Here is a 21,390-nt window from a genome sequence, read left to right on the forward strand (position 1 = left end):
TTTATGGACAAACTTGTAGAAATGGCGCCTGAGTTTCAAGGCTCCGGTCTTTCCATGCAGCAGTTGAATGACATCAGAGGACCAGTGTTCCTGGGAGACGTCAGTTTCAGTGGTGCACTGTTGAATGGAGGACACGGTGGCCCTGCAAGCTCACATAGCGATTATGTACCATTTCTGTATGTCCATTGAAGACGTCTGTCCATTTATAACCTTTAAACTTTATGTAGCACCAATTGTGCTGTTTAGTTTGTATTTGGAATGTGGAAACTAGCAAGCTAGGCAAACTAGCACCTAATCATAAAGTGGATGCTAGTTAGCCTAGCTTGCTAACACCATTGATTCCCACTGGATATTACTTGTTGTCATGTTGTTTAGTCCGACATTATGCAGAGGAGCTAGGACGCATTAGCTGCCTTTGTGCGCTCAATCTCTGAATTTCTAACACATTTTGTTTATTGCTCCTCCTTGTATATAATATTCGTTTATTTTCTATTTTCAAATGCCTTGTATGTGCACACACACACGTGGCCGCTAAAGGCGATTCAGATTTTGTGTTAGACTGGGCTGTGATTGGCTCGTTGCAGGTGCTCCTTCTATATCTTTCTATGAATTTCATAGAGCTGTAAACGTTATATGTCGTATTTGTGTAGTCAGCGTTTATTAATACCGAAGAATTAATGGTGACTTTCATACACTACATACCTTCTTTCACACACACACACACACACACACACTCATGCACACGCCCACATAGATGTGGTTTGTGGTTTAGAGATTGACCATCAATGTTGACGTTTCAGCCTATTGTGGAGTGTCTTGTTGACCTCTCGTTGCCTGTGTGTATGTGTGTTTTTATTCATGCACAGATAGATAAGGGGGAGAAGAGGAACAATCAAAAGCATAATCATTTCATGGCATCCAACAGTATCTTTGAATCCCTGTCGTCCTATCAGTCAGCTTTTCTACGAGGTAAGTGTGTTTTTCTGTGCTTGCGTGCGTGTGTGTGTTCATGCTCGCCTGTGCTGTTTAGCTGCTGTGTTGGGTCTTTGTTGATTTCTATGATTCTTTTAAGCATTTTAAGTGTATTTTATTATGAATTTTGGATTGCTTGAAAAGTTGCTGTGTCCTTTTCTTTCGTTTTTCATTCACTGCACTTGACTTAGCAGCGAACTTGGCAGTTTTAAAACATGAACAGTGAGCCTGCAGAACATTATTGAGGTGCTATAGCAAACTTAGCTTTCAGTTGGAGGTTCTAGTGATCAGTTAGGGTCTGAATTCTGTCCCATGCACTTTTTGCTTCTCTTGCAGTATCAATTATAGCTGCAAATACAGCTGTTAATCAGCATGCTTATTGAGTTTACACGTTCCTGTTGTTGGATTGCATCTGCTCTGTGAAAAGTTTCACGTTACATCATAAAAGTTCTCAAAACATTTTTGATATCCGGATGAACTGAACAGCCCACCTGGAACAAAACAAGAAATGAAAGGCTGTTGGACAAGTCAGAGCCTGTAAGTGCACAGTAAAAAACACAAAGGCACCCAGTACCAGCATTATTCAGTGCACAATACCACACAGCACCAACCTGCAGTGCTGTTACAAGTACAAGAATCTGATACGAGACACTGCGAAATACTAGCAGAGACACACGACCCACCACAAAATGTAACATCAGATCAAATGCTGTTGTTCCAAGTGCAAAACTAATGTGTGTGCAGCACCTGCAGTCACTGCTGTAATATTCAAATATGCTTTAAGAGGCTGACAAGAATAAATCCCAGTAGATATCCTAAGTCTATGAATGTTGGCATATTAGGCTGCACTTGTCCTGCATTGTTACACATTTGATAGTGAGTTGCCTCAGTTTTTTTGTGTGTGTCGCCAGTGTGACATGTGGCAGGGAAAGCAGTGAACAAATCCCCGTTCACCTTTAGTTTTTCACTGCTATGGCAGCCCAGTTTGACTAAGTAACTACAATACTTTACTAATATCTAAGCAGCACAAGTCATGCATGATATTACTCCGTCCTGACCTTCAACAGCTAGTTCAGAGTCTCTGACTGCACGCTGCTCTTCAGAAATCCCAGAGATGAAGCTGTGAGGTTCACATACCCTCCCTCTCTGAGGCGTAACTACAGCCAATGTTAGCAAGCCAGCTAAGAACACACAACATGTGAATAAGACAACTGTGCAATTACCAGGAGCCTCCGTGTTGAGGTGTTTGACATCCACAGAGACAGAAACTCACTGAGTGTGCAAACTGTCAGCGGCGAGCATTTGCAATACCCCAGATGGGTTACGTCATGAAGTAAGTCCTGCTGATGAATTTCAGTGGAAAATATCTGCTTGACTGGGAGTTGCGAGCTGCAAATGCTGAATTTGATTAATGTTCATTAGTGTCTTCAGAGTTAAGATATTAGTGTACCATTTTGAAAGATGACAGAGAGGAAGGGAGAGGGATGTAGTTGGAAGTTCAGGTGTGTCGTCAACATGAGAGAATATCCTGAAGCAGCGACCTCCAGGTCATGCGGCTGCTACTGCGAGCCTGCAGCCTCCCCGCTAACAGGGAGGATGACAGGAGGGAGGAGAGTGAGGAATGTATCCGGCATTCCTTCCTGCTGCATCAACCAGCAGCTGTGTGAATGACGACACATGTCTGCTTCATTTTCCCACCACGGGCTGCCTCTGGCCCACGGCTGGAGGTAACCATACGCATCTTTTCGTGATCATTCATCTGTTTTGATCGCTTTCCTTCACTCAACCCATGAAACAAATATTGATGTGGTCGTTTTAATGTTTTTAGTGGTTGTGTGAAATAGAGGGGTGGATCCCCCCACGGCTCTGGGACTTCCTGTCACCTCATATGTAGACACAAAATCATAGGCATTAATCTGTGAAGTCCGACACTCATGTTGGGTAACAAGGTCAGTCAAATCCACAGACAATAATACACACAGAGTCATCCTTACACAGGAAAACGAAACACTCCACACATCTAAATTTAAGTACGGTCATGCTCTGTTGCACCGGACACTAACTGGTTGCATTATTACAGTGAAAGCAATACAGGAGAAGTGGTGGAGTTATCTTCAAATCAGCTGCTGATTCAGTAGCATCACCTTAGTGGGTGATGTAGATAGTGTGAAAAGGAAAGGTTTGCAACCTGCTGCTGCATGTCTCCAGTGGAGGTTGTCTTCACTGCGGAAATTCTCAAGAACACTGTGTGACGGCGTGCATGTACGTTAAGCGTCTATGTGTGTTTCCTGTTCAGTCATGGTGCAGCGCTCTGAAAGAGAAGGCTTCTATTCCTGACTGCGTTCTCACTTTTGACATCATGGTCTGCATTCGCACATCCTCATCTTATCTTAAGTGGCGCACAGTATTATTAACACCAACTGCCACGAACACTGAGTATTGTTTCTGCTACAAAAACAGCATGAAGTACAGATTGTTACTCAGTGTCCACAGAATGTACTGTAACTGTGTAATTGTTGCAAATGCTGACCATTATTATAATTTGTAGCGGGACATAAAAAGAAAATGGGAACATACATTTCTTTCTGCTGCTGTGGCGACTTTGCAAGGCAGCTGGATTTGCAAGATCACGTGAGATCATCCAGCCAAGAATTCATCTTTCCAGGCTTCAGTTCATTTGCTTATTTCCAGACCACAACCGGGTCAGACCAATCAGCGTCCTGTGAGAAACTGCTGGTGGCTACAGGTGTGGTTTAACCGTGACAACCGCGAGAGGAGCCACAATGGTGGTTTCTACTGCTTCGTATGGTTCATTGATCTGATTGGTGGACACATTACCACTAAATTAATAAACAAATGTATTGACAAAAGAACATTTTTAGTGCAAAATGGGGAAAGAAAAGTAAGTTCAACCCTGAATTGGTCTCTATGTCTGCAGATTAGCTTTCTACATGTGTTATCAGTTGCTCCAACCCCTCAATAACATCAGGACTGTCTTTGAAAATAGTCCAGGCAGTGATTCCGTTTGTCAGCACATTATCATGAATGCAAATTAGCTGTATAGAAACGTATTTATGAGCAAATCTGTCCACACGGTCGCATAACGAGCGCTCGCCTATTTGTCCTGTAAGGTTCGGTTTCTAGAGAAGTCAAAGTAACACGTCTACATGTGTTGTGGGCCTCTCATGCTGTGTCGTGCAGTAAAGACGTCACATCACGTGTTTCCCGCCTGTGGTTGCATGTGTGTGTGTGTGTGTGTGTGTGTGTGTGTGTGTGACACAGAATGCTGCCATTCTTCTCCATCATTCAGTGACATCTGCCCAATGTGACCACAGCTGTCATGGCAGATTTTTGTGGGTGTGTGATCTGACCTCAGGCCTGCTGAAATCTCGCTTCATGAATCAGTTGCACGTCAAAGAAAACTCTGTTTCTCCTCACTGTAAAGTTTTTGTCACGCCTTCGGGTGATCAAACCGCAGCATGTAGGATATAACCAGCATAAGCTGATCAGATCACATGTGGTTAACCCATCAGTGGTTTAGAATCAATGTAGCTCTCATCTCTGATTGGTTTCCACCTCCTGCAGTCCCATTGGCTGTTGGTGAGTGGTTATGTCACCACTTAACTCTAACTCTTAACGTGAAATCTACTGAACACACATTGCTGTTTTATCTTCATCTATACATGAATACACGTGTGTGTGCTTCTGTGTGTGTCTGTTATTCTGTCCTCAGCTTTGAGATAAATCTACCAGACAGACACACTGATAAAGCAGCGAGCTTTATCAGTTCTGTGTGTGTGTGTGTGTGTGTGTGTGTGTGTGTGTGTGTGTAGTTACCGTAGTTGGTCCCCTGTTGAGATTATCTCCTCTGACTTATCTGAGCTTCAGTTTATCTGAGAGCGCAACACGAGACGCTGCATTTTTAGACCGTTGCTTACACTCAAAATGTTACTGATTAACAAGAATTGTATTTTTAGCCCATCAGCAATTCCTTTAATGATCCAAAACCCAATAAAAATCAAAATATTTTCCATGACTGCAAACTCACATTCTTATCTCTTCTTTATTGCTTTGTTGTTGTGCAGGGCGGCCATGTGCACATCCACAAAGCCTCTGTGGGATGATTCTGGCTTTAAAAATCAGCAAGAGCACAACAGTGAGCTTTTTTAGGGCTCCCTCAGGAAGAAACCCAGTTAGAGGAAATGAGAGATTAAAAAAATGACCACTGGCATCACACTGTGATCAATAAATCACGTTCATGTGTGCCAACATGTATGTGAAACGGGGTGAAAACAGGTGGAATGAAGTCGAAGGGACGAACCTCACACTGCTACCTGCACTCACACTGGACACTGCCTTTGCACGTAAGCTGCTCGTGCAGGTGGAATTAATAAGAAAACAGGTTGTAGGAGACGGGCAGGACTCCAGACTGAGTCTCTGTAGGGCTGCAAACAAATCTCAGTGCAGATAAGATGATTACGCTGCTGATACCAAAAATAATGAATGAAATGTAACGAATATCCATTTATTACTGCTTAATATATTTGTCATTAATTTCATGTATTCATATAAAACTTTTATTCATAATTCACTGTGAGAAACTTTCCTTCAGGAGCCCCCCCTCCTCCTCTCTCCATCCTCCATCCCTCCTTTCCCACTCCATATATCTCAGATGTTTGGCTCAAAACGAGAGCCACTCCAGCTTGTTTTTGAGCATTTCCATCATCTGCTTGTTGAATTTGCATTGTTCCCTTCCTTACAATCATATATCAAACTTGTTTGAAGCTTGTTTTGCTGCTTGTCTGTCTTTCTTTTTCTTTAATTTACACCCTTTGCCACGTCTGAACCCATCACACCACGTGCTTCATCGGCCGCCCTTCATTTTTTGACTTTCTCAGCCACATCGCGCTCCTCTGTCCAGGCCTGATTCTGGTTATCTGGAGGCTCCACCTGCTCTCTCTGTGTGTGTGTGTGTGTGTGTGTGTGTGTGTGTGTGTGTGTGTGTGTGTGTGTGTGTGTGTGTGTGTTGGGGGGGTCACAAAGACAGACAGAGAGTGTGTTATCAGGAGGCGGCAAAGCGTAACAGAGGAAACTCCACAGGTCTGCGTCAGGCTGATTTTAAAGAGGTGATGCTGACTCTCAGCGTGGAGCCACGTTCAGACGGGCTCTCAGAGCGCTCGTATGTTCTCACACAACAGTTATATTTGAGCGTTCTCACATTCATAACTTATCACAGTGTCAAAGCACACTTTTCTTCTTTCTTCAGTGTATCCGGAGCTGACTGTGGTGGTGTTAGAGGTCACCTCCAGGCCAGCAGTGCAGCCACACGTCAGACTTTTTTAACCTCTGCTCAGCTCTGTGCTCTGGATTCACAGATACAATCCAGGCTGACTGCATGGCTGCAATTAAATAATACTTTCATGATCAATTTTCTAGTCGACTGAGTAATTGTTTAGCCTATAAAATGTGAGAAAAATGTGACGAACGGCCATCACAAGTTCCCAGGGTGATGTCACCACATTTGTTTTATTTTCACAATGATATCAAATAGAAAAAGCAGCAAATCTTCACAATTGAGATGGTTGAATTTGCAAATTTTACTGAATGACTACAAAATTGTTGATGATTTTCATTTTTAATTTGTTTCCAATAAGCATTGACTGGTATAAACTGAGGAAATGTGGCATAAAATGAACAAGACCCGACAAAAAATATGCAAGTACATTTTACTTCTGCAAATTCAGAATAAATTAGTTTGTACAGTCACTGACACTTTAAATGTCATGCCACTTCTATACTGTACAGTGTTGAGATTTAGTGCCCGACATAACTATTAACTTCTGCTCAGTACAAAACAAAAATCATCATATTTAAATGAATCAAACCATCATAGTGAGCCACACGTGATTGCATAGATGGCAAATATATCATTGCATTACTGTGTCTTTATAATAATAATAATAATAATAATAATAACAGCCCTGTCCTCATTAAAATCAAGTTGATTTGAATGGAAGGAAAACATATTAATTAATGTAAATCACAGTACTGGTAATATAATATATATGTGATTCGAACATTATTGCAGTACGTATATGTGGATTTGTAGTAAATAACTACTAATAAGTACATAAATCAGTACTTTTTATCATCTACCTTTAATAAAGTGAAGCGCTCTGTGCCAGATATCTCTGAAACTGTGTGGTGATGTAAGATTTCAGTGTCTAATTTATCCTATATTGCCGGTTATTACAGGGCTGTGACTGTGACTGCAGCTGCAGCAGTCTGTGCCCTTTTCTTATATCTGGATGTCTGCAGATTTGACGTGCAGTTGGTGTTTTGCAATGATCGCTCTCTAATCCACTTTTCTAACCATCATGAGACAGCAAATAGAACCATGAAACCATTCACACACCAGTAATGTAAAGCAGTATTAAAGAGGCTCATCGGCGGCTTAACTTTTAAACGACTGGTTGCCACATACAAGTAGAGCAGTTAACTTAATCCTGTTTAACTATCAGAGGCTGTTTCACTCTTTCAAAATGTCTGTTGGCTGTGTGTGTGTGTGTGTGTGTGTGTGTGTGTGTGTGTGCGCGCGCGTGTGTGTTTGTTGAATGCAAGGCCTTGTCTTTCTAACGGTTGTTCTGTCACACACATCCTCCTCGCTTCCTTCTTCCCTCACTATCTCCTCTGTCTGTTACAACTCTCTCTGTCTCTGTCACACACACACACACACACACACACACACACACACACACACACACACACCAACTACAGGGCAATGTGTGTACATGTTTTGTTTGTTTTTTTCCATGCAGACACAATGATCCACAGACTTTATTGCCATTGCTGGACATCACTGTGCAACACAATATACAAGACTTTCGATGCAAATATTTGTCTTTGTATAATTTGAATGCAGACATTCAAATAAATGACTAATTATGACCATACAAAGAGAAGATCAGTGTCTGACTGTGGCATCCAGTTTTGCATTTACTGTATATTGGTTAGCCATGCTGGTAAACCACACACACCAACTCTGCCTCTCTTGCACACACACACAAACACACACACACACACACACACACACACACATGCACACTAACATACTTACCAAAGCCACAGACCAAGCAGAGTTTTGCAATAAATAACCACAAGAGAGGGCTCACTGGACTTCAACTGTGTGTGTCAATGTGTGAGTGTGTGTGTGTGTGTGTGTGTGTGTGTGTGTGTGTGTGTGTGTGTGTGTGTGTGTGCGTGTGCTTGCCCCCACACGAAAAGAAAAACATGTTGAAGCAAAACAACAGCGTGAGAAGACAAACGGAAATCGTTATTTTAGCAGTCGAGTAACAGGAAGAGGGGAGGCGGGGCGAACATGAAAGAGGAGAGGAAGACAAGAGGAGGCGAGGATGAAGGAGAGAAGCAGAGCTGGTTGGACAGTTATGTGAAGGTGGGGACAAAGGCAGGGTCTAAACTTTCATCTTTATTGTTAGTTGTAGTAATTATGACAGGAGCAAAGGAGGAAGTCAGGCAGTCCACACATGGGCGACGGGTGGATGGACTCTGTTTCATGAACAACCTGAGGACTGAAGTCGACCCGTTCAGTCATTTAAGGATGAAGATGTGTTGAAATCACACAAATAATCCAGCCTGCTCTTCAAACGTGAGGAGCAAAATGCTGCATGAGGGTGCTTCAGTCCTGCCCTTTGATTCCCACATTCACTCTCAGCAGATAGAAATGTGTTTTCCAGCATGTTGATGATGTTGGGAAGTCGGCGAGAATGAAATGGAAAAAGGGATAGATGAAAGAGGGCAAGGAAGGACTTATGAGAAATTAGTAATGTTGTTTTACCAGAAACCCCTCCTTCCCCTCCCTTCAGTTTACTGTGTAGGACAACTATTTCTCAACCCGTCACTGTGTTCACACTGCAGAGCAGGGCTGACACGTCTGAGACATCGTTTCTCAATCCTCCTCCATCAGCTGTGCCAACTGTAGCCGTGGTTAGAAAACAGTTGTTTGCACATTTCACAACATGTGATTAGAAAGCAATTGATTTATTATTGTGGATCAGCATTTTCTGCGTGGGTTTACACAGATTATCTGGATGCACAGGCAGATTCATGCTTTAAATTCAATTATTTTGCTGCGTGATCCCAAACATGTTGGGATGGAAGATGTTAAAAACAGAATTATCTTGTCTGATATTTTATCTTGTGAGTGTCAAGAGAGGAAAGCCGATGGGGCTTCCTGCATAGAAAGGGTTTAATCTCTGGGAAACAGCAGTGTGTTTGGCAAATTTCACAACAGTCTGCTGGTTAGATGTTGATTGTGGTCAGAAATCATCGATAATCATCCTCTGGGTTGCATGAATGTCCTCACAAAGACGCCAAAAGCTTGTGCAGGACATCAGCTTCTTTTCATGCTTGTCTCTTTTTTGGATGGAATTTTCCATTCCTGCTAATCGCTGCGGGAAGAAATGCAGTTGGAAAATAGATTTTGAAAATGTACAACACCAATTTTCCTTTGTGCTGCCACATGAAAGTGTGTGTGTGTGTGTGTGTGTGTGTGTGTGTGCGTGCATGCGTGTGTGCGTGCATGCGTGTGTAGGTGTGTGTCACCTCCTGCTGTCCAACTATTAGACTCAGTAAGGTTTTATACCTCAGTCTCACTGAGGAGCTGTCTGCTATAATCATTATGATTCAGCGCTTTGGAGCCACACACAAATGCACATGCAACACACACACACACACACGCACACACACACACCCCCACCCACACACATTATCCATATATGTTTAGTCAGACAGTCATGATGATACATAGCAATGAAGAGCCCCACAAGGACTCAAAGTCTGTCTTTCATTCTTTCTGTTGGTGTTGTTGTCTCTTCGTGCATATGTGTGTTTGTGCATGTTGTGTGTGTGCGTGTGTGTGTGTGTGTGTGTGTGTGTGTGTGTGTGTGTGTGTGTGTGTATGCTTTAGGTCATTTGTCCAGCTGTGATCTCTGTCTCTTCTTTTGAAGCCTGGGAATAAGCGCAGAGTTCCTTCTATGGATTCATCTTGTATCTGTCTGTCTTTTACCCATTACTACACACACACACACACACACACACACACACACACACACACACATGTTTTATACACACCTACGCACACACAGTGGCTCCCATGTGGCGATCTGGCCACACATCACACAGCCAGGCTCTGCTGTTTGATCTCTGCACCTCCCCCTGCAAAAAATGTCAACACTCAGCTGGTGGTTTTATCATGGATTCCCACATCATCCACTTTGTTTTATGACAGTGTTTAATGTATTCAAGGCAAGAGCGAGAGCATAAAGCCATTTTTAAACGCACCACTGATGGTTGGAATCAGCATTTAACATCAAGAGGCACTAAAAGTCAACATTAAAACACAGGATGATCATGGCGGTCGTAAAATGTGAGACTAATTAAAGTGTTTTTAATTAGATTCGGTTACAGTCAAAGTCAGTGAAGTATTGACCAGATCTTAAAAAAAACGCTCATTCATTTCCTCAAACAGCTGCTCGCTGCACTTCTCCTTAAATGTTACTCAAACAGGATTTGTTGGGGACTATTTTCTGTGGCGGATTAATCCACATTTGGTGTCCTAGTGAGTATAACAGTCGGGGGGTCATCGGAAATTTACATCACATTTAATATTTTGGGTTTTAATCTACAGCTAAAAGCATTTTTGGCCTTGTGGGTTTTAAATATTGTCCATTAAAATGTAGAATTGTAATATTCATCATGCACTTCTTATGTGCTCTGGCGGCCTGTAAATGCCAACAACAACTGCTGCAGATCAGAAAACAGCAATTACCCACAGTGCATTTTCGGGTAAGATCTTAGCGTCATTTTTTACAGGGTCTCCGTCCTCCTGTCCTCCTTCATCAGCTGCAGCAGGAAGACGGAGCTCCAATAAAGATCCCTTCATTTCCTCTCCTCTTTTTCATCTCTCCTCCTCTGTCTCCTCCCTCGCTGCTGCCCTCTCTCACTTCCTTCCGAGCGCCTGCTTAATCGCTTCAGTGTTTTTTAATATCGGCGTGATCTGGACAGCGTCTGCACTGATTCACACATACTGACATTTCTCTGGTGAAGGGCATGGATTTCATTACTGAGTTTGAGTTTGAGTCCAAATGAATACTGGTCTGTGTGACTGGGCGTCCTGTCCACTGGGCGTCTTTATGCTCCGTTGGGCCCTCACATGAACACAGGTGTCGAGGGACAGCAGCCTACCATCCTCTTCCTGTTCTCTGGGGAGTTTTATACTTGTAATGCAGATTTTGTTGCCATGCTTTCTGGAAGAATGAGTGTATAAACACATAAATGTGCTTCATTGATTTGATGCTCAATTAGAGCTTGAACGCAGAGAGGATGCAGGCGTTTATGCCAGGTTAAAGGTGAGGTAAAGCTGACTAAATTTAGCCTGAGAGGCAAAGCTGAGGGCAAAATAAGCTTTGAAAAGTGAGGGGGGACATGCTTTGAAAGAGCCGGGTTCAGACATTATTTTCAACGCTAGTCATTAGTAAAGTAATGTGATTACTTTTGAAATGAATAATGCGGAATGACTTGTGTCCATGTACACACTGCATGAGTGTGTCTGTGTTATGAGTGTGTGGGATCAGCTGTTACAACCATAGACCGAATTATTGCATGTAGTGTTATTTCTGCTTTTAGTTTAGTGTGTGTGCATGTGTGTACGTCTGTGTGTGTGTGTGTGTGTGTGTGTGTGTGTGTGTGTGTTGGGGGAACCACCAGCTAGGCCGCAGACCCATATTAATGGTAAAGTTGAGCCTTACCACAGTGTGCACCCAATGCAAGTTGAGCCCAGATGTTTCAGTCAATGCAAAGCCCTCTTTGTGTGTGTGTGTGTGTGTGTGTGTGTGTGTGTGTGTGTGTGCTGTGAGGGTAGGAAGTCAGTGGTTAGCTACGTTTAGGTTTGCTGGTGGGTTTATGGTTACCGAGCCAAACCTCGAGATCTCGCACTTTTGGCTAATCCACCAATAATCACACACATTTCATATAGTGAAGTGTATCATTTGCAGCTGTACGTTCACAAAAGCTCCTGCATGTTTGCGCTGCTGGTTCATGAAGAATGTCGTCACCCATGTCTATTTTCGGGCGCCCTCTTTGTTTCGCTACACTTCCCCGCTGACTCTAACCTCCTACGAAGTTTCAAAAAACCGCCAACAGCGAAGAGCCATCTGACGATCGATGAACCCTCCGATCATTCGGAGCTTTTCAATGTTCCCGGCCGGTTTTTTCTCCAGACCGCACTGGTTCCCCTCAGCCTTAATGGGTGAGATGGCGGGTGCGTGTCTGTAAAGTCTGGTGGGACAGGTGTCCTGTGTGAGGCGAGGCGAGGTCCCTTCAGTGATGTGGTTAACGACGAAGTCATGCAAAGAGTCGCCTCACCCTTTTCTCACTCCTCCTCACCCCTTTTCCTCCCTCCATCCCCATTTGTCCCCACATTGTGGTTAACAAGTGAATGCAAAGTGTTGTCCTGACGAGTGTGTATGTGTGGCCCGTACCCATTAGCGCTCTTCTATTCTGTATTGTAAATTCCACCCAGCGACTAAGCCTTCTGATTTATTCATTGGCTCGTTTGGGACTCTGTGCGTCCCCTTGTGGTTGGATTTAAGGTCTCTGATTGGCTGATTCTGCTGCTTCCTTCCACTTTGATGCTCCGTCTCTGTTTTCCAGAATTTTCTTGGTTACTTAGCATGCAAACATGCGCGCACACACACACACACACACACACACACACACACACACACACACACACACACACATGCTACAAAAAGCATAAAGTACCCAAAGCCTGAGGGATGGGAATGGCTAATTAGTTGATTTGAAGTCTCCTTCTGTAACTGTCAGAAATGATCTTGGCCCTGGAAAAGTCATTGATTTTTGTGGCCGTCCGTAGTGACTGGTAGATTGTGGTGCACGAATCTACAGTGTGTGCCTGCTAATAATGATCAGTGTCCTCTTGTGTGGAAAAATTGCTCATTCTTTGATATGTTGCATGATTTTGAAAATAGCGAAGCAACCTGACTATTACTTGGAAACCTAACTAAGGGAGTAGCATGCTCAACAGCACTGTGCCCACAATCTACAGTTTTGGTTAATTGCCATGTTTGCTGTGTGCAGCAATCTGTGGCAGCCCATCCCCCAAAATACCTGGAGCTCAGACTGAGTATCACCGCCAGCACGACCTGAATTTAGTTCCAGGAACTTGCCCCCAAAGCAGGAGGAGAAGAAACAATCAGCCGTTGGCCATGAGTGTCAGAACAGTATTGAGAATGCAAAATGAAAAGAGTAAATCAAAGATGAAACCAGGAAATCTACAGTCTCTCAGAACTGCAGGCCACCAGCCTCCCTGTCTGCTTTTAACCTGATGGCGTGATCTCTGCCTGTCATCACACGTGATTGGTCACACGCACATACGCACCGATGCAGCGTTGAGCCAGCGCATGGAGGCGCACGTGGCCGAGCGGTGTGCCGAAAAAATGGACAGCAGATAATTTGTGCGATGACCAACTCTTGAAATTAAAGAGTTGAACTTGGATTTGAATAACAATCACACGTTGAAAGACTGATGCTAAAAGAGTTTGATCATCAGTCACGGTTCTCTGTTGTCCTCCTCCACTCAATCCCTCGTTTCCTCAGGGATCTCCTCCTCAATCCTCCTCTCATCCTTCTCTTCCTGCCCTCAAGGACTGGACTCATCCTTCTGTTCACACACTACCGCTGCGACTCCATCCATCCATCCATCCATCCATCCATCCATCCATCCATCCATCCATCCATCCGTCTGTCTGTCTGCATCAATCTATTATTCTTTCCACTTCCCTACATAAACTAGCATCTTCTTACTGCTCTGTTTTGGAGGTGCAGCATAGATACACTCCACCCCAGAGTCAGCGAGCCTTAGACCCTGCAAGTACTACTACAGTTCAGTTACAGCAGTGCATGAGTGGGTCTGTGCAAGAGGTTGTGACTCCCTAAAAACACAGCATTAACACACTGTAGAGGCTATGATGCAGGTAGCAGACCGAGGATCAGTTGCTTCTTCCCCCTCTGTATGCTGTTCCTATTCAATGTATGGATGAATTCCTCTTATATTACCACTTATCATTTGTTAGCGTACGGTAGCGAACACAGTAAACCAGCAGAGGTGTGTGTGATTGATGAGCAGAGCCAAAGGTGAGCAGGTATTCCTGAGCTGCAGGCGAGAGGTGGAGGGGTGGGTGGAGACAGAGGCACGTTACATCCAAACAATTTAGCATTTAGCTCAGAGCTGCCACCATGACTGTAAGCTCTTAGCCTTGTGACGGGGTGACGGGCTGGTTGGTACAGAATGAGATGGTGCTTTACTGCGCTGGATGGATGACTTGAAAGAGAGAGATGACTTTGGCTGCTTCACATCACTGTTATCAGAAGTAACTGTGCATTTACTGTGTTTGTGACAATTTCTGACAACTTCACTTTCATCAGGCCAAACCAACGTGAGAGCAGCATTCAGAAAAGCTCCATTTAAATGTGAAGGAAAGAGCGAAATGAACAGGGCTCGTTCGTCTCTCAGTGCAGAGCTCAGAGACACGGAGTGGACAGGCAGGACGTCCCTGCAGTAAACCTTCCCGATCAGTCTGTGTTCACTGTCCAGCCTGCAGTGTGGACGCGTGTTTCTCCTTTTTCGGTGTGTGTGAGTTAGACGTTTCTGCTCTGATGCACCTGCTCAGCCATTCAAACTGCACTAAACACAGCCCGGGGCACTTCTATCTTCCTCCATCTATCTCTCTATCGTGCTGTCTCTCTGTCTCATCTGTCTCTCTCCATCAGAGACGCTGTCTCCCTTCTCTCTGTCCTCCTCCATTTTATTTCCATTTCTACGCGGAAAGTATGAACATTTAACTAACTTTGACTTTCTTGCTCTCTCCCTTGCTCTCTCTGTCCTTCATGTCTTGTGTCAGAAAATCAATTTTTAGTTTAGCAAGAATACAACCCATCTTCTCTCATCACAGAGGCCGGCTGAATAATTCAACGCACACACACACACAAAGGACAAATACACACATCCCGGTTTTTTTTTTTTCCACATTAAAAGTAGGTTTCCACAACTTTTTTCCCAGACGTCAAACTGTTTTCCAATATTATATTTTTCTGATCAACATATTGTGAAGAAAGTGAGAATAAACAAGGAATGGAAACAATTATGAAGCTCTCAGGCCAGTGTGTGTGTGAGTGTGTGTGTGTGTGTGCGTGTGGGTGGGTGTGTGTGTGTGTGTGTGTGTGGGTGGGTGTGTGGGTGTGTGTGTTATTCGTCACAGTCGTTCTCAACACCAAGTTAACATTAATTGCTTCTTGTCCCCGTTGCCTCTTTCCAGTAAGGATAAACAGAGATATTCAGGCTGATTATGTGTTAACAAATCCCATAAATAAAAAAAAGGTTAAAATAGGGCTTTTTCCTTTCCAGTGGACAAAGAATCTTTTCCCCCTTTTCCATCAACATGGAGCCGGGTTCCATTATGGTTCACACACCTGATTTTGAAGCATTTCGACCAAAAATAACTCGTGAACGGTGATGGCATTAGTGGGTGTTTCATCCTCTACAGCTTAGAAAGAGAAGAAGAAGAAGGTAACAATGGAGAAGTGAGACATTGTCTGAAAAGAGCCCGCAGTGGTCTGCAGACAAAGCCCAAAGCTTGGCGACAGTTTGCTCATCTCCTGCACTTCGGGAAAAGCTGCATGACGAACTAGTACAAATAACAAAGTAGGAAATCTTAACACGGATTACTGTGACTCACAAACAGTTAGAAAGTGAAGCTGATGAGGTAATATGTTGATGGGTCAGAGGCCAGCTAACAGATGACTGTGGTTCAGCCACAGCAACGCTGCAGTCCAGCGACGCTGAACTCAGTCCACAGGGGCTTTGAAGACGCCATTACGTTGTCTTTTTAGAACACTTCTTGCAGATTGTGTGCAGAGAATCGTCGTGTATGTTGTAGTGTAAAGAGGCCAGGGGTCATCCCCGGTGACCTCTGCTGACCTTTGGCGACTGTGGGCCTTTCACTTCTTCCTCCATCTGCTGGTGGCAGAGAGCCTGAAAGCTTTCCAGCAGCAGCCCTTCACGGTTAATGCCATAAAGCAAAGGTCCCTTTTGAGCCATAAAGTGCTCCAGCAGGCTGTGAGCGAGCAGCACGACGCTAACTGTGCTTTTCTTCACCTCAGAGCTAACGAGGCAAAGAGTCAGCGTGGATAAAATACCACAAAACCATAAGAAATAACAGGAAGCTAAGTCGTTGTCTGATGGAAAAGACGGATCAATGGCGTTTTAATGGTAGAATTAAAGACATTTATGACTCTTTTTGCTAAAATTTCTCTGTAATTGATGTATTTTACACACAGTCCTCACAGTACTGGCATGTACTTTATTTTAGTGTGTGCGTGTGTGTGTCACCACACAACTTTGTGTAATGTGGCTATGCATGAATATCAGTGTGTTGCCTATGTGTGTGAGTGTCTGTCCTTATCTGTTTTTTTATCTTGTGTGTGTGTGTGTGTGTGTGTGTGTGTGTGTGTGTGTGTGTGTGTCATTCGGTGCTGCTGCTAACTGATATGTCAGAAAATCAATTAATTACTTTTAAGCGGCAGTTAACTGCATCCGCACAATACACCCCATGAATTATAGAGGAGGTGTGTGTGTGTGTGTGTGTGTGTGTGTGTGTGTGTGTGTGTGTGTGTGTGTGTGAGAGAGAGAGAGAGACAGAAATAGAATTGACTGCTCTGTTAACTAGAGACAATTGCTAACTCCTCCGTCACTGATCAATTGATGAGAGTGCCTCAATACAAATCTACTGAGCCACTGAAGTGTCTGACTTGACTCCTCCATGTCGACTTTCTATCGTTTTCACTGTGTGTGTGCGCGTGTGTGAGTGTGTGTGTTGTCATTTCTGTGTCGCTTAAACATCTGCTTCTGATTAAAACAGCTGCAACTGACAAGAGCGGATTTCCGAAATCTTTTTCCTGAAATTACCGCATAAAATGTTCGTTTTCGGTTTTGATTTCACTATTTTTGCTGGTTTATTGAATGTTTAAAAGGCAATGAACAAACAGAAGAACTTAATTAACATAATCACACAATAAATGAGACAAAATGTAGAATCTTTCGTCCAAATTTGCCTCATTTGATTTTTACACTTATCAATAAAAATACACAGACGTCTAAATGTAGAAGCAGTGATAACACTGACACTGTGACAGTAAAAACACAGTATTTTTAGACGTGTTTCCATGTGATTGATGGAGCTTTTGAAGGAATTGATACTTTAGGAATTTAATATTAAAATCTGACCTTTTTACACTGATATTTGGAACTTGTTAACACTGGTTTTGCCGATGAATATTCAGAGTATTTTAGAGGACACAAGTTCTCTAACTGCTCCTCGTAGTTAACATTAGACTCCTAAATTTATGCTGTTTAACATTAATTTAGAATTGACTCCCGAAGTGTCTGAACGAGGCCTGAAACCGAAGAGTTTGAGGAATATAAAGATCTGATTTGATGACTGAACGCTTTTATGAATAGAATGAGAGGAGGTGTTAAAGGGGCTGATGGGAGGTAAAAACCAGAGGACGCCTCCTTTTCCCCAGACTCCCTCTATCCCTCCATCGATCCCTCGCTCAGGGTGGCAGCGTGTGTGTGTGTGTGTGTGTGTGTGTGTGTGTGTGTGTGTGTGGTATTGATCCTCGCCATGCCACTGTCATTGGCCTCAGGGTGGCCTCAGCTCAGGGGACGACAGGGACAGACAGCCGCTGGCACACACACACACACACACACACACACACACACACAGAGTTTTTTTTTTCCTTTTCCACTGTGATTACAGTGTGTGTAAGTGTGATTCCCGTTTGTGAACTTCATATACTGAATACTCGGGACATGAAATATAACATGTAGTGATGTGACTGGCCTTTTACGCCTGAACCTGCATCCAGTTACAGGCTCTAAAAAAAGGATTTTTCCGTGTTGAAATGGTGTAAACTGTGGATGTCTGCACAGAAAATGTGTCTGACATGGATATAATGAAAGGCTGCACTCCTCCTACATGCATACATAAGCTGTTTAGCCCAAGATGCATCTAACAGAGCGTTCGATCACAGCAGCACATGAATGATTTTAGAAAAGGTCTGAGCATTTTTAAACTTTTCTCAACGTCATTCAAGCACCGTTTCTTATTTTGTTCAGTGACCGGGCAGGTAGACAGCAGCAGGCAGGCCTCAGAAAGGTGAGTTTTTATTTACCCGACAAAAATCTGAAAATTTATTTCACCTAAATGGATCCGAAAAGAGGCAAACTGAATAGAACAGCGACACAGCTGTAAACTAGACTTGTTAAGTTAACCTCAAAGTAAGCATAAACAAGTGTTTTTTGTGTCGGAAATTAAGCTTTTATTTTATTTATGTCAGTGCCTTTTGCACTATAATTAAAATCGAAGGTGGTGTTTTCAAAAAACCCATAATATAAAAGAAAAAGGGGAAAGCATGTGAAGACAGCTTTGTTTCTGCTGTACCAAACCGTGTGTCGGCCTACAGACGCCGTTATGTTTCCATGGTTTACCATCAGTCCACACACAGGAGGAGCTGGTTTGGCCCACTGTGAACAACACACACACCTCAGACGACCACTGTGGCTCACCATAACCCAGTGACACACACACGCACACACGCACACACACACGGGGAGTTTTGTGGTGATGTCACCAGCCAAAGGGCCTCTGGGAGAGGTGGGAAGCTCACTGTCCACCACTGCGTGTGTGTGTCTGTGTGTCATAGTGGTCACCTTGAGGTTTGGTTGAGCATCTGTATTTAACTTTAACCAACAGAGATGAATGTAACTAAGTGCTTTTACTCGAGTAGTGTCCATGAATTGAACTTTCTCGTCCTGTCACTTTACACTTCTACTACATTGTGAGTCACTTCCTTCGTTCCTTTCTTTCTTTCAGACAGGTCAGGACAGGTAGCCGAGCTCACCTGATTGCAACCACTTAGCAACAAAGCAAATAGTGTCCATTAGCCTGATTAGCTTGGCAACAGAGGTGTTAGCTTGTACGAGCTAAAGTCCATCTAGAACAACCAAATTCTATGAATGTGTGGTTGCAAAAATAAGAAATTTAGCAAATCAGCTGAGTGAGTGAAACAAACTCATATCACTCAAGCGAATGACCTCAATTTCCTACCAGAACTTTGAAATAGCGAGGAAGAGGGAGGGCGAGGAGGAGGACAGGGAGAAAAAAATGGAGAAAATCATTTGAGTAGCTAAATGAAATTAGCAGCTTTAAAGAGCCTGAGGGCAAAGTGGAGTCGTGTCCCCCGTGGCTACGCTTTAGAGAAGGAGGGAATGAATTAAGCTTGACTGGCTCCTCTCCTCCTTCTCCACCACCTCCTCCTCCTCCTCCTCCTCCTCCTCCTCTTTACTCCCTCGCTTCTTTTTTGTTTTTACTAATATGAAGGGTGAGATGGAGGGAGGGGGAAGGGGGGCGAGGGGATGAATGAGGGGTATAAAAGCCGATGGCGAAGGTGAGGACGGGCTGGAGCTCTTCTTCGCTGAACGAGTTTCTGACTTGTTCTTGTTGACTTAAAATTTTGGACTAAGAAAAAGTGAAAAAAGAAAAAACAAAAAAAACTTTCTTTGCTCTTTTTCCTTCTCTTTCTTGTTTACCTTTTCTTTTTCTTCCCACTCCCTCCCGTTTACCTCCTGGTGTTTTCCCTCTTCTCCTTATTATTGTGTGCCTTGATAGCCTTTTTTTCTCTTCCTTCTGGGTGCCGGATATTTGGCCCCAGCTGTTGCTGCTTCCACACCCAGGACTGAAGCATGAACCCTGGGGCATTCTCCAGCTCTGGCCCTCTGTCCTGGGCCATGTACCTGATGAGGAAAGGCCGAACAGGCAGCGGACTCTTTGGTAAAGCTTATTCTTCTTGACACCTCATAGTCACCATCACCTGGTCTTGTCATGCCACTTGTCTGTTGCTGTTAATCAGTGTTTTTGTCATTTTTTTCCATGTTTGTCTGATAATCCATGCTCAGTTTATTTTAATACTCCATGCACCAGGTGGAAACTCAGGATTTAAAGGTTGGGCTTTCATGCAGGCCACCAGGCATGCAGTTAACTTTCTTTTGTTGCCTAACCCGAACCTTAACGAGGTGTTTTAGTTCCATAAACCATATCATAACTGCCGTGCAGAAATTGCAGAAAATGAGAATCAGATAAGAAGGAAATCCAGGATTTTTGAGAATCGTCTAATATTGAAGCTCTCGTCTGATAAAAGGTTGGATGGTTCAGTTACCTGCATTGATATATAATAGTGTTTGAAATGTCTTTTCAGGGTATTAGGGCATCAGTTCCAGTGTCCATAAAGGGTTTTCTGTGAGCTGGTCTGATTTCCAGACTCAGACATTGAAATAAAAATATACTTATTCTATATCTATTTCTTGCCATGAAGCTGGTTGTTTACAAGTACAGTGTCCTTTGGTAAATTTGTCTTTATAGTGACTGCATGTGCACTCAGGAGTTTGTTCCCATTATGGTGGGAAATCCTTTTTCAAAGCATCGAGGCCTTGATGGACCTAAAACTCCAAATACTAATATAATCTTCATCTTGTCACTTTTATTCCGTGTCTTGAATTTATCGTCAATTTAAGGGATCTTTGTGTTTTTATCCATTTGATTTGCATGTGGCTATTATTTCGACTGCTGCAGATAATGCAAAGCAATGCTGTTATCAATAACTTTGATAGGCGATTGTGCCTGGGCATTGATTATGGATCAGAGGACACTGAGCGGCTCACATTGCGAGCCAGTCAGTGAGAAACGCTGGCAGAGCGTAATCCAACTCCTCTCCCTCTGCCGTGATTCTTCTCTCTGCCTCCTCTGTGTTATTTGTGTCTTCATGTGTTCGCACAGCGTCTTAATCTAATTTCTTCCCTCTTGCACAAATATTTTAACATCAGTCTTCAAGTCTTAAAGGACTTAACGGGACTGCCAAACGGGGCTGTTTTGGTCAAATCAGACAGGACCCAGAGCTTTTTATTATGGGGGAGAGATCAACGCAGGCATTTCTAAAATCAATCATTTTCAACTAAATATTACATTTTTGACATTTTGTGGCAGCACAAGTCGTCTTAAAGCCTCGTTTTGTGAACATAAATAACCATCAAGATATACCTCCGTGATGATATGTGACCATATGAACTGCTATGAGCGTCTAAACCCGCTTTGTTTCTACAGAATCTGTCTGTACACTTGGCATAAGGCCTGAAATTTTCACAGATATATAGTTTCAAAGCATCCTTCGGTGTATGAATTATTTATAAGTGTGGTTCTATGAGGA

General features: G+C 43.3%; 1 protein-coding gene across 1 annotated transcript in view; it reads left to right on the forward strand.

Annotated features, from left to right (window-relative positions):
• The first annotated feature begins 894 nt into the window (after window positions 1–894).
• The window catches only part of runx1 (RUNX family transcription factor 1), a 40,873-nt gene continuing 20,377 nt past the window's right edge, over window positions 895–21,390 (forward strand). Inside the window, exon 1 of the mRNA XM_076723960.1 lies at window positions 895–969. Within this exon, the coding sequence (XP_076580075.1) occupies window positions 912–969 (58 nt within the window). The 5' untranslated portion in view covers window positions 895–911. The remainder of the gene's footprint in view (window positions 970–21,390) is intronic.

The sequence above is a fragment of the Chaetodon auriga genome, chromosome 23, assembly GCF_051107435.1.
Source record: "Chaetodon auriga isolate fChaAug3 chromosome 23, fChaAug3.hap1, whole genome shotgun sequence".
Classification (NCBI taxonomy): domain Eukaryota; kingdom Metazoa; phylum Chordata; class Actinopteri; order Chaetodontiformes; family Chaetodontidae; genus Chaetodon; species Chaetodon auriga.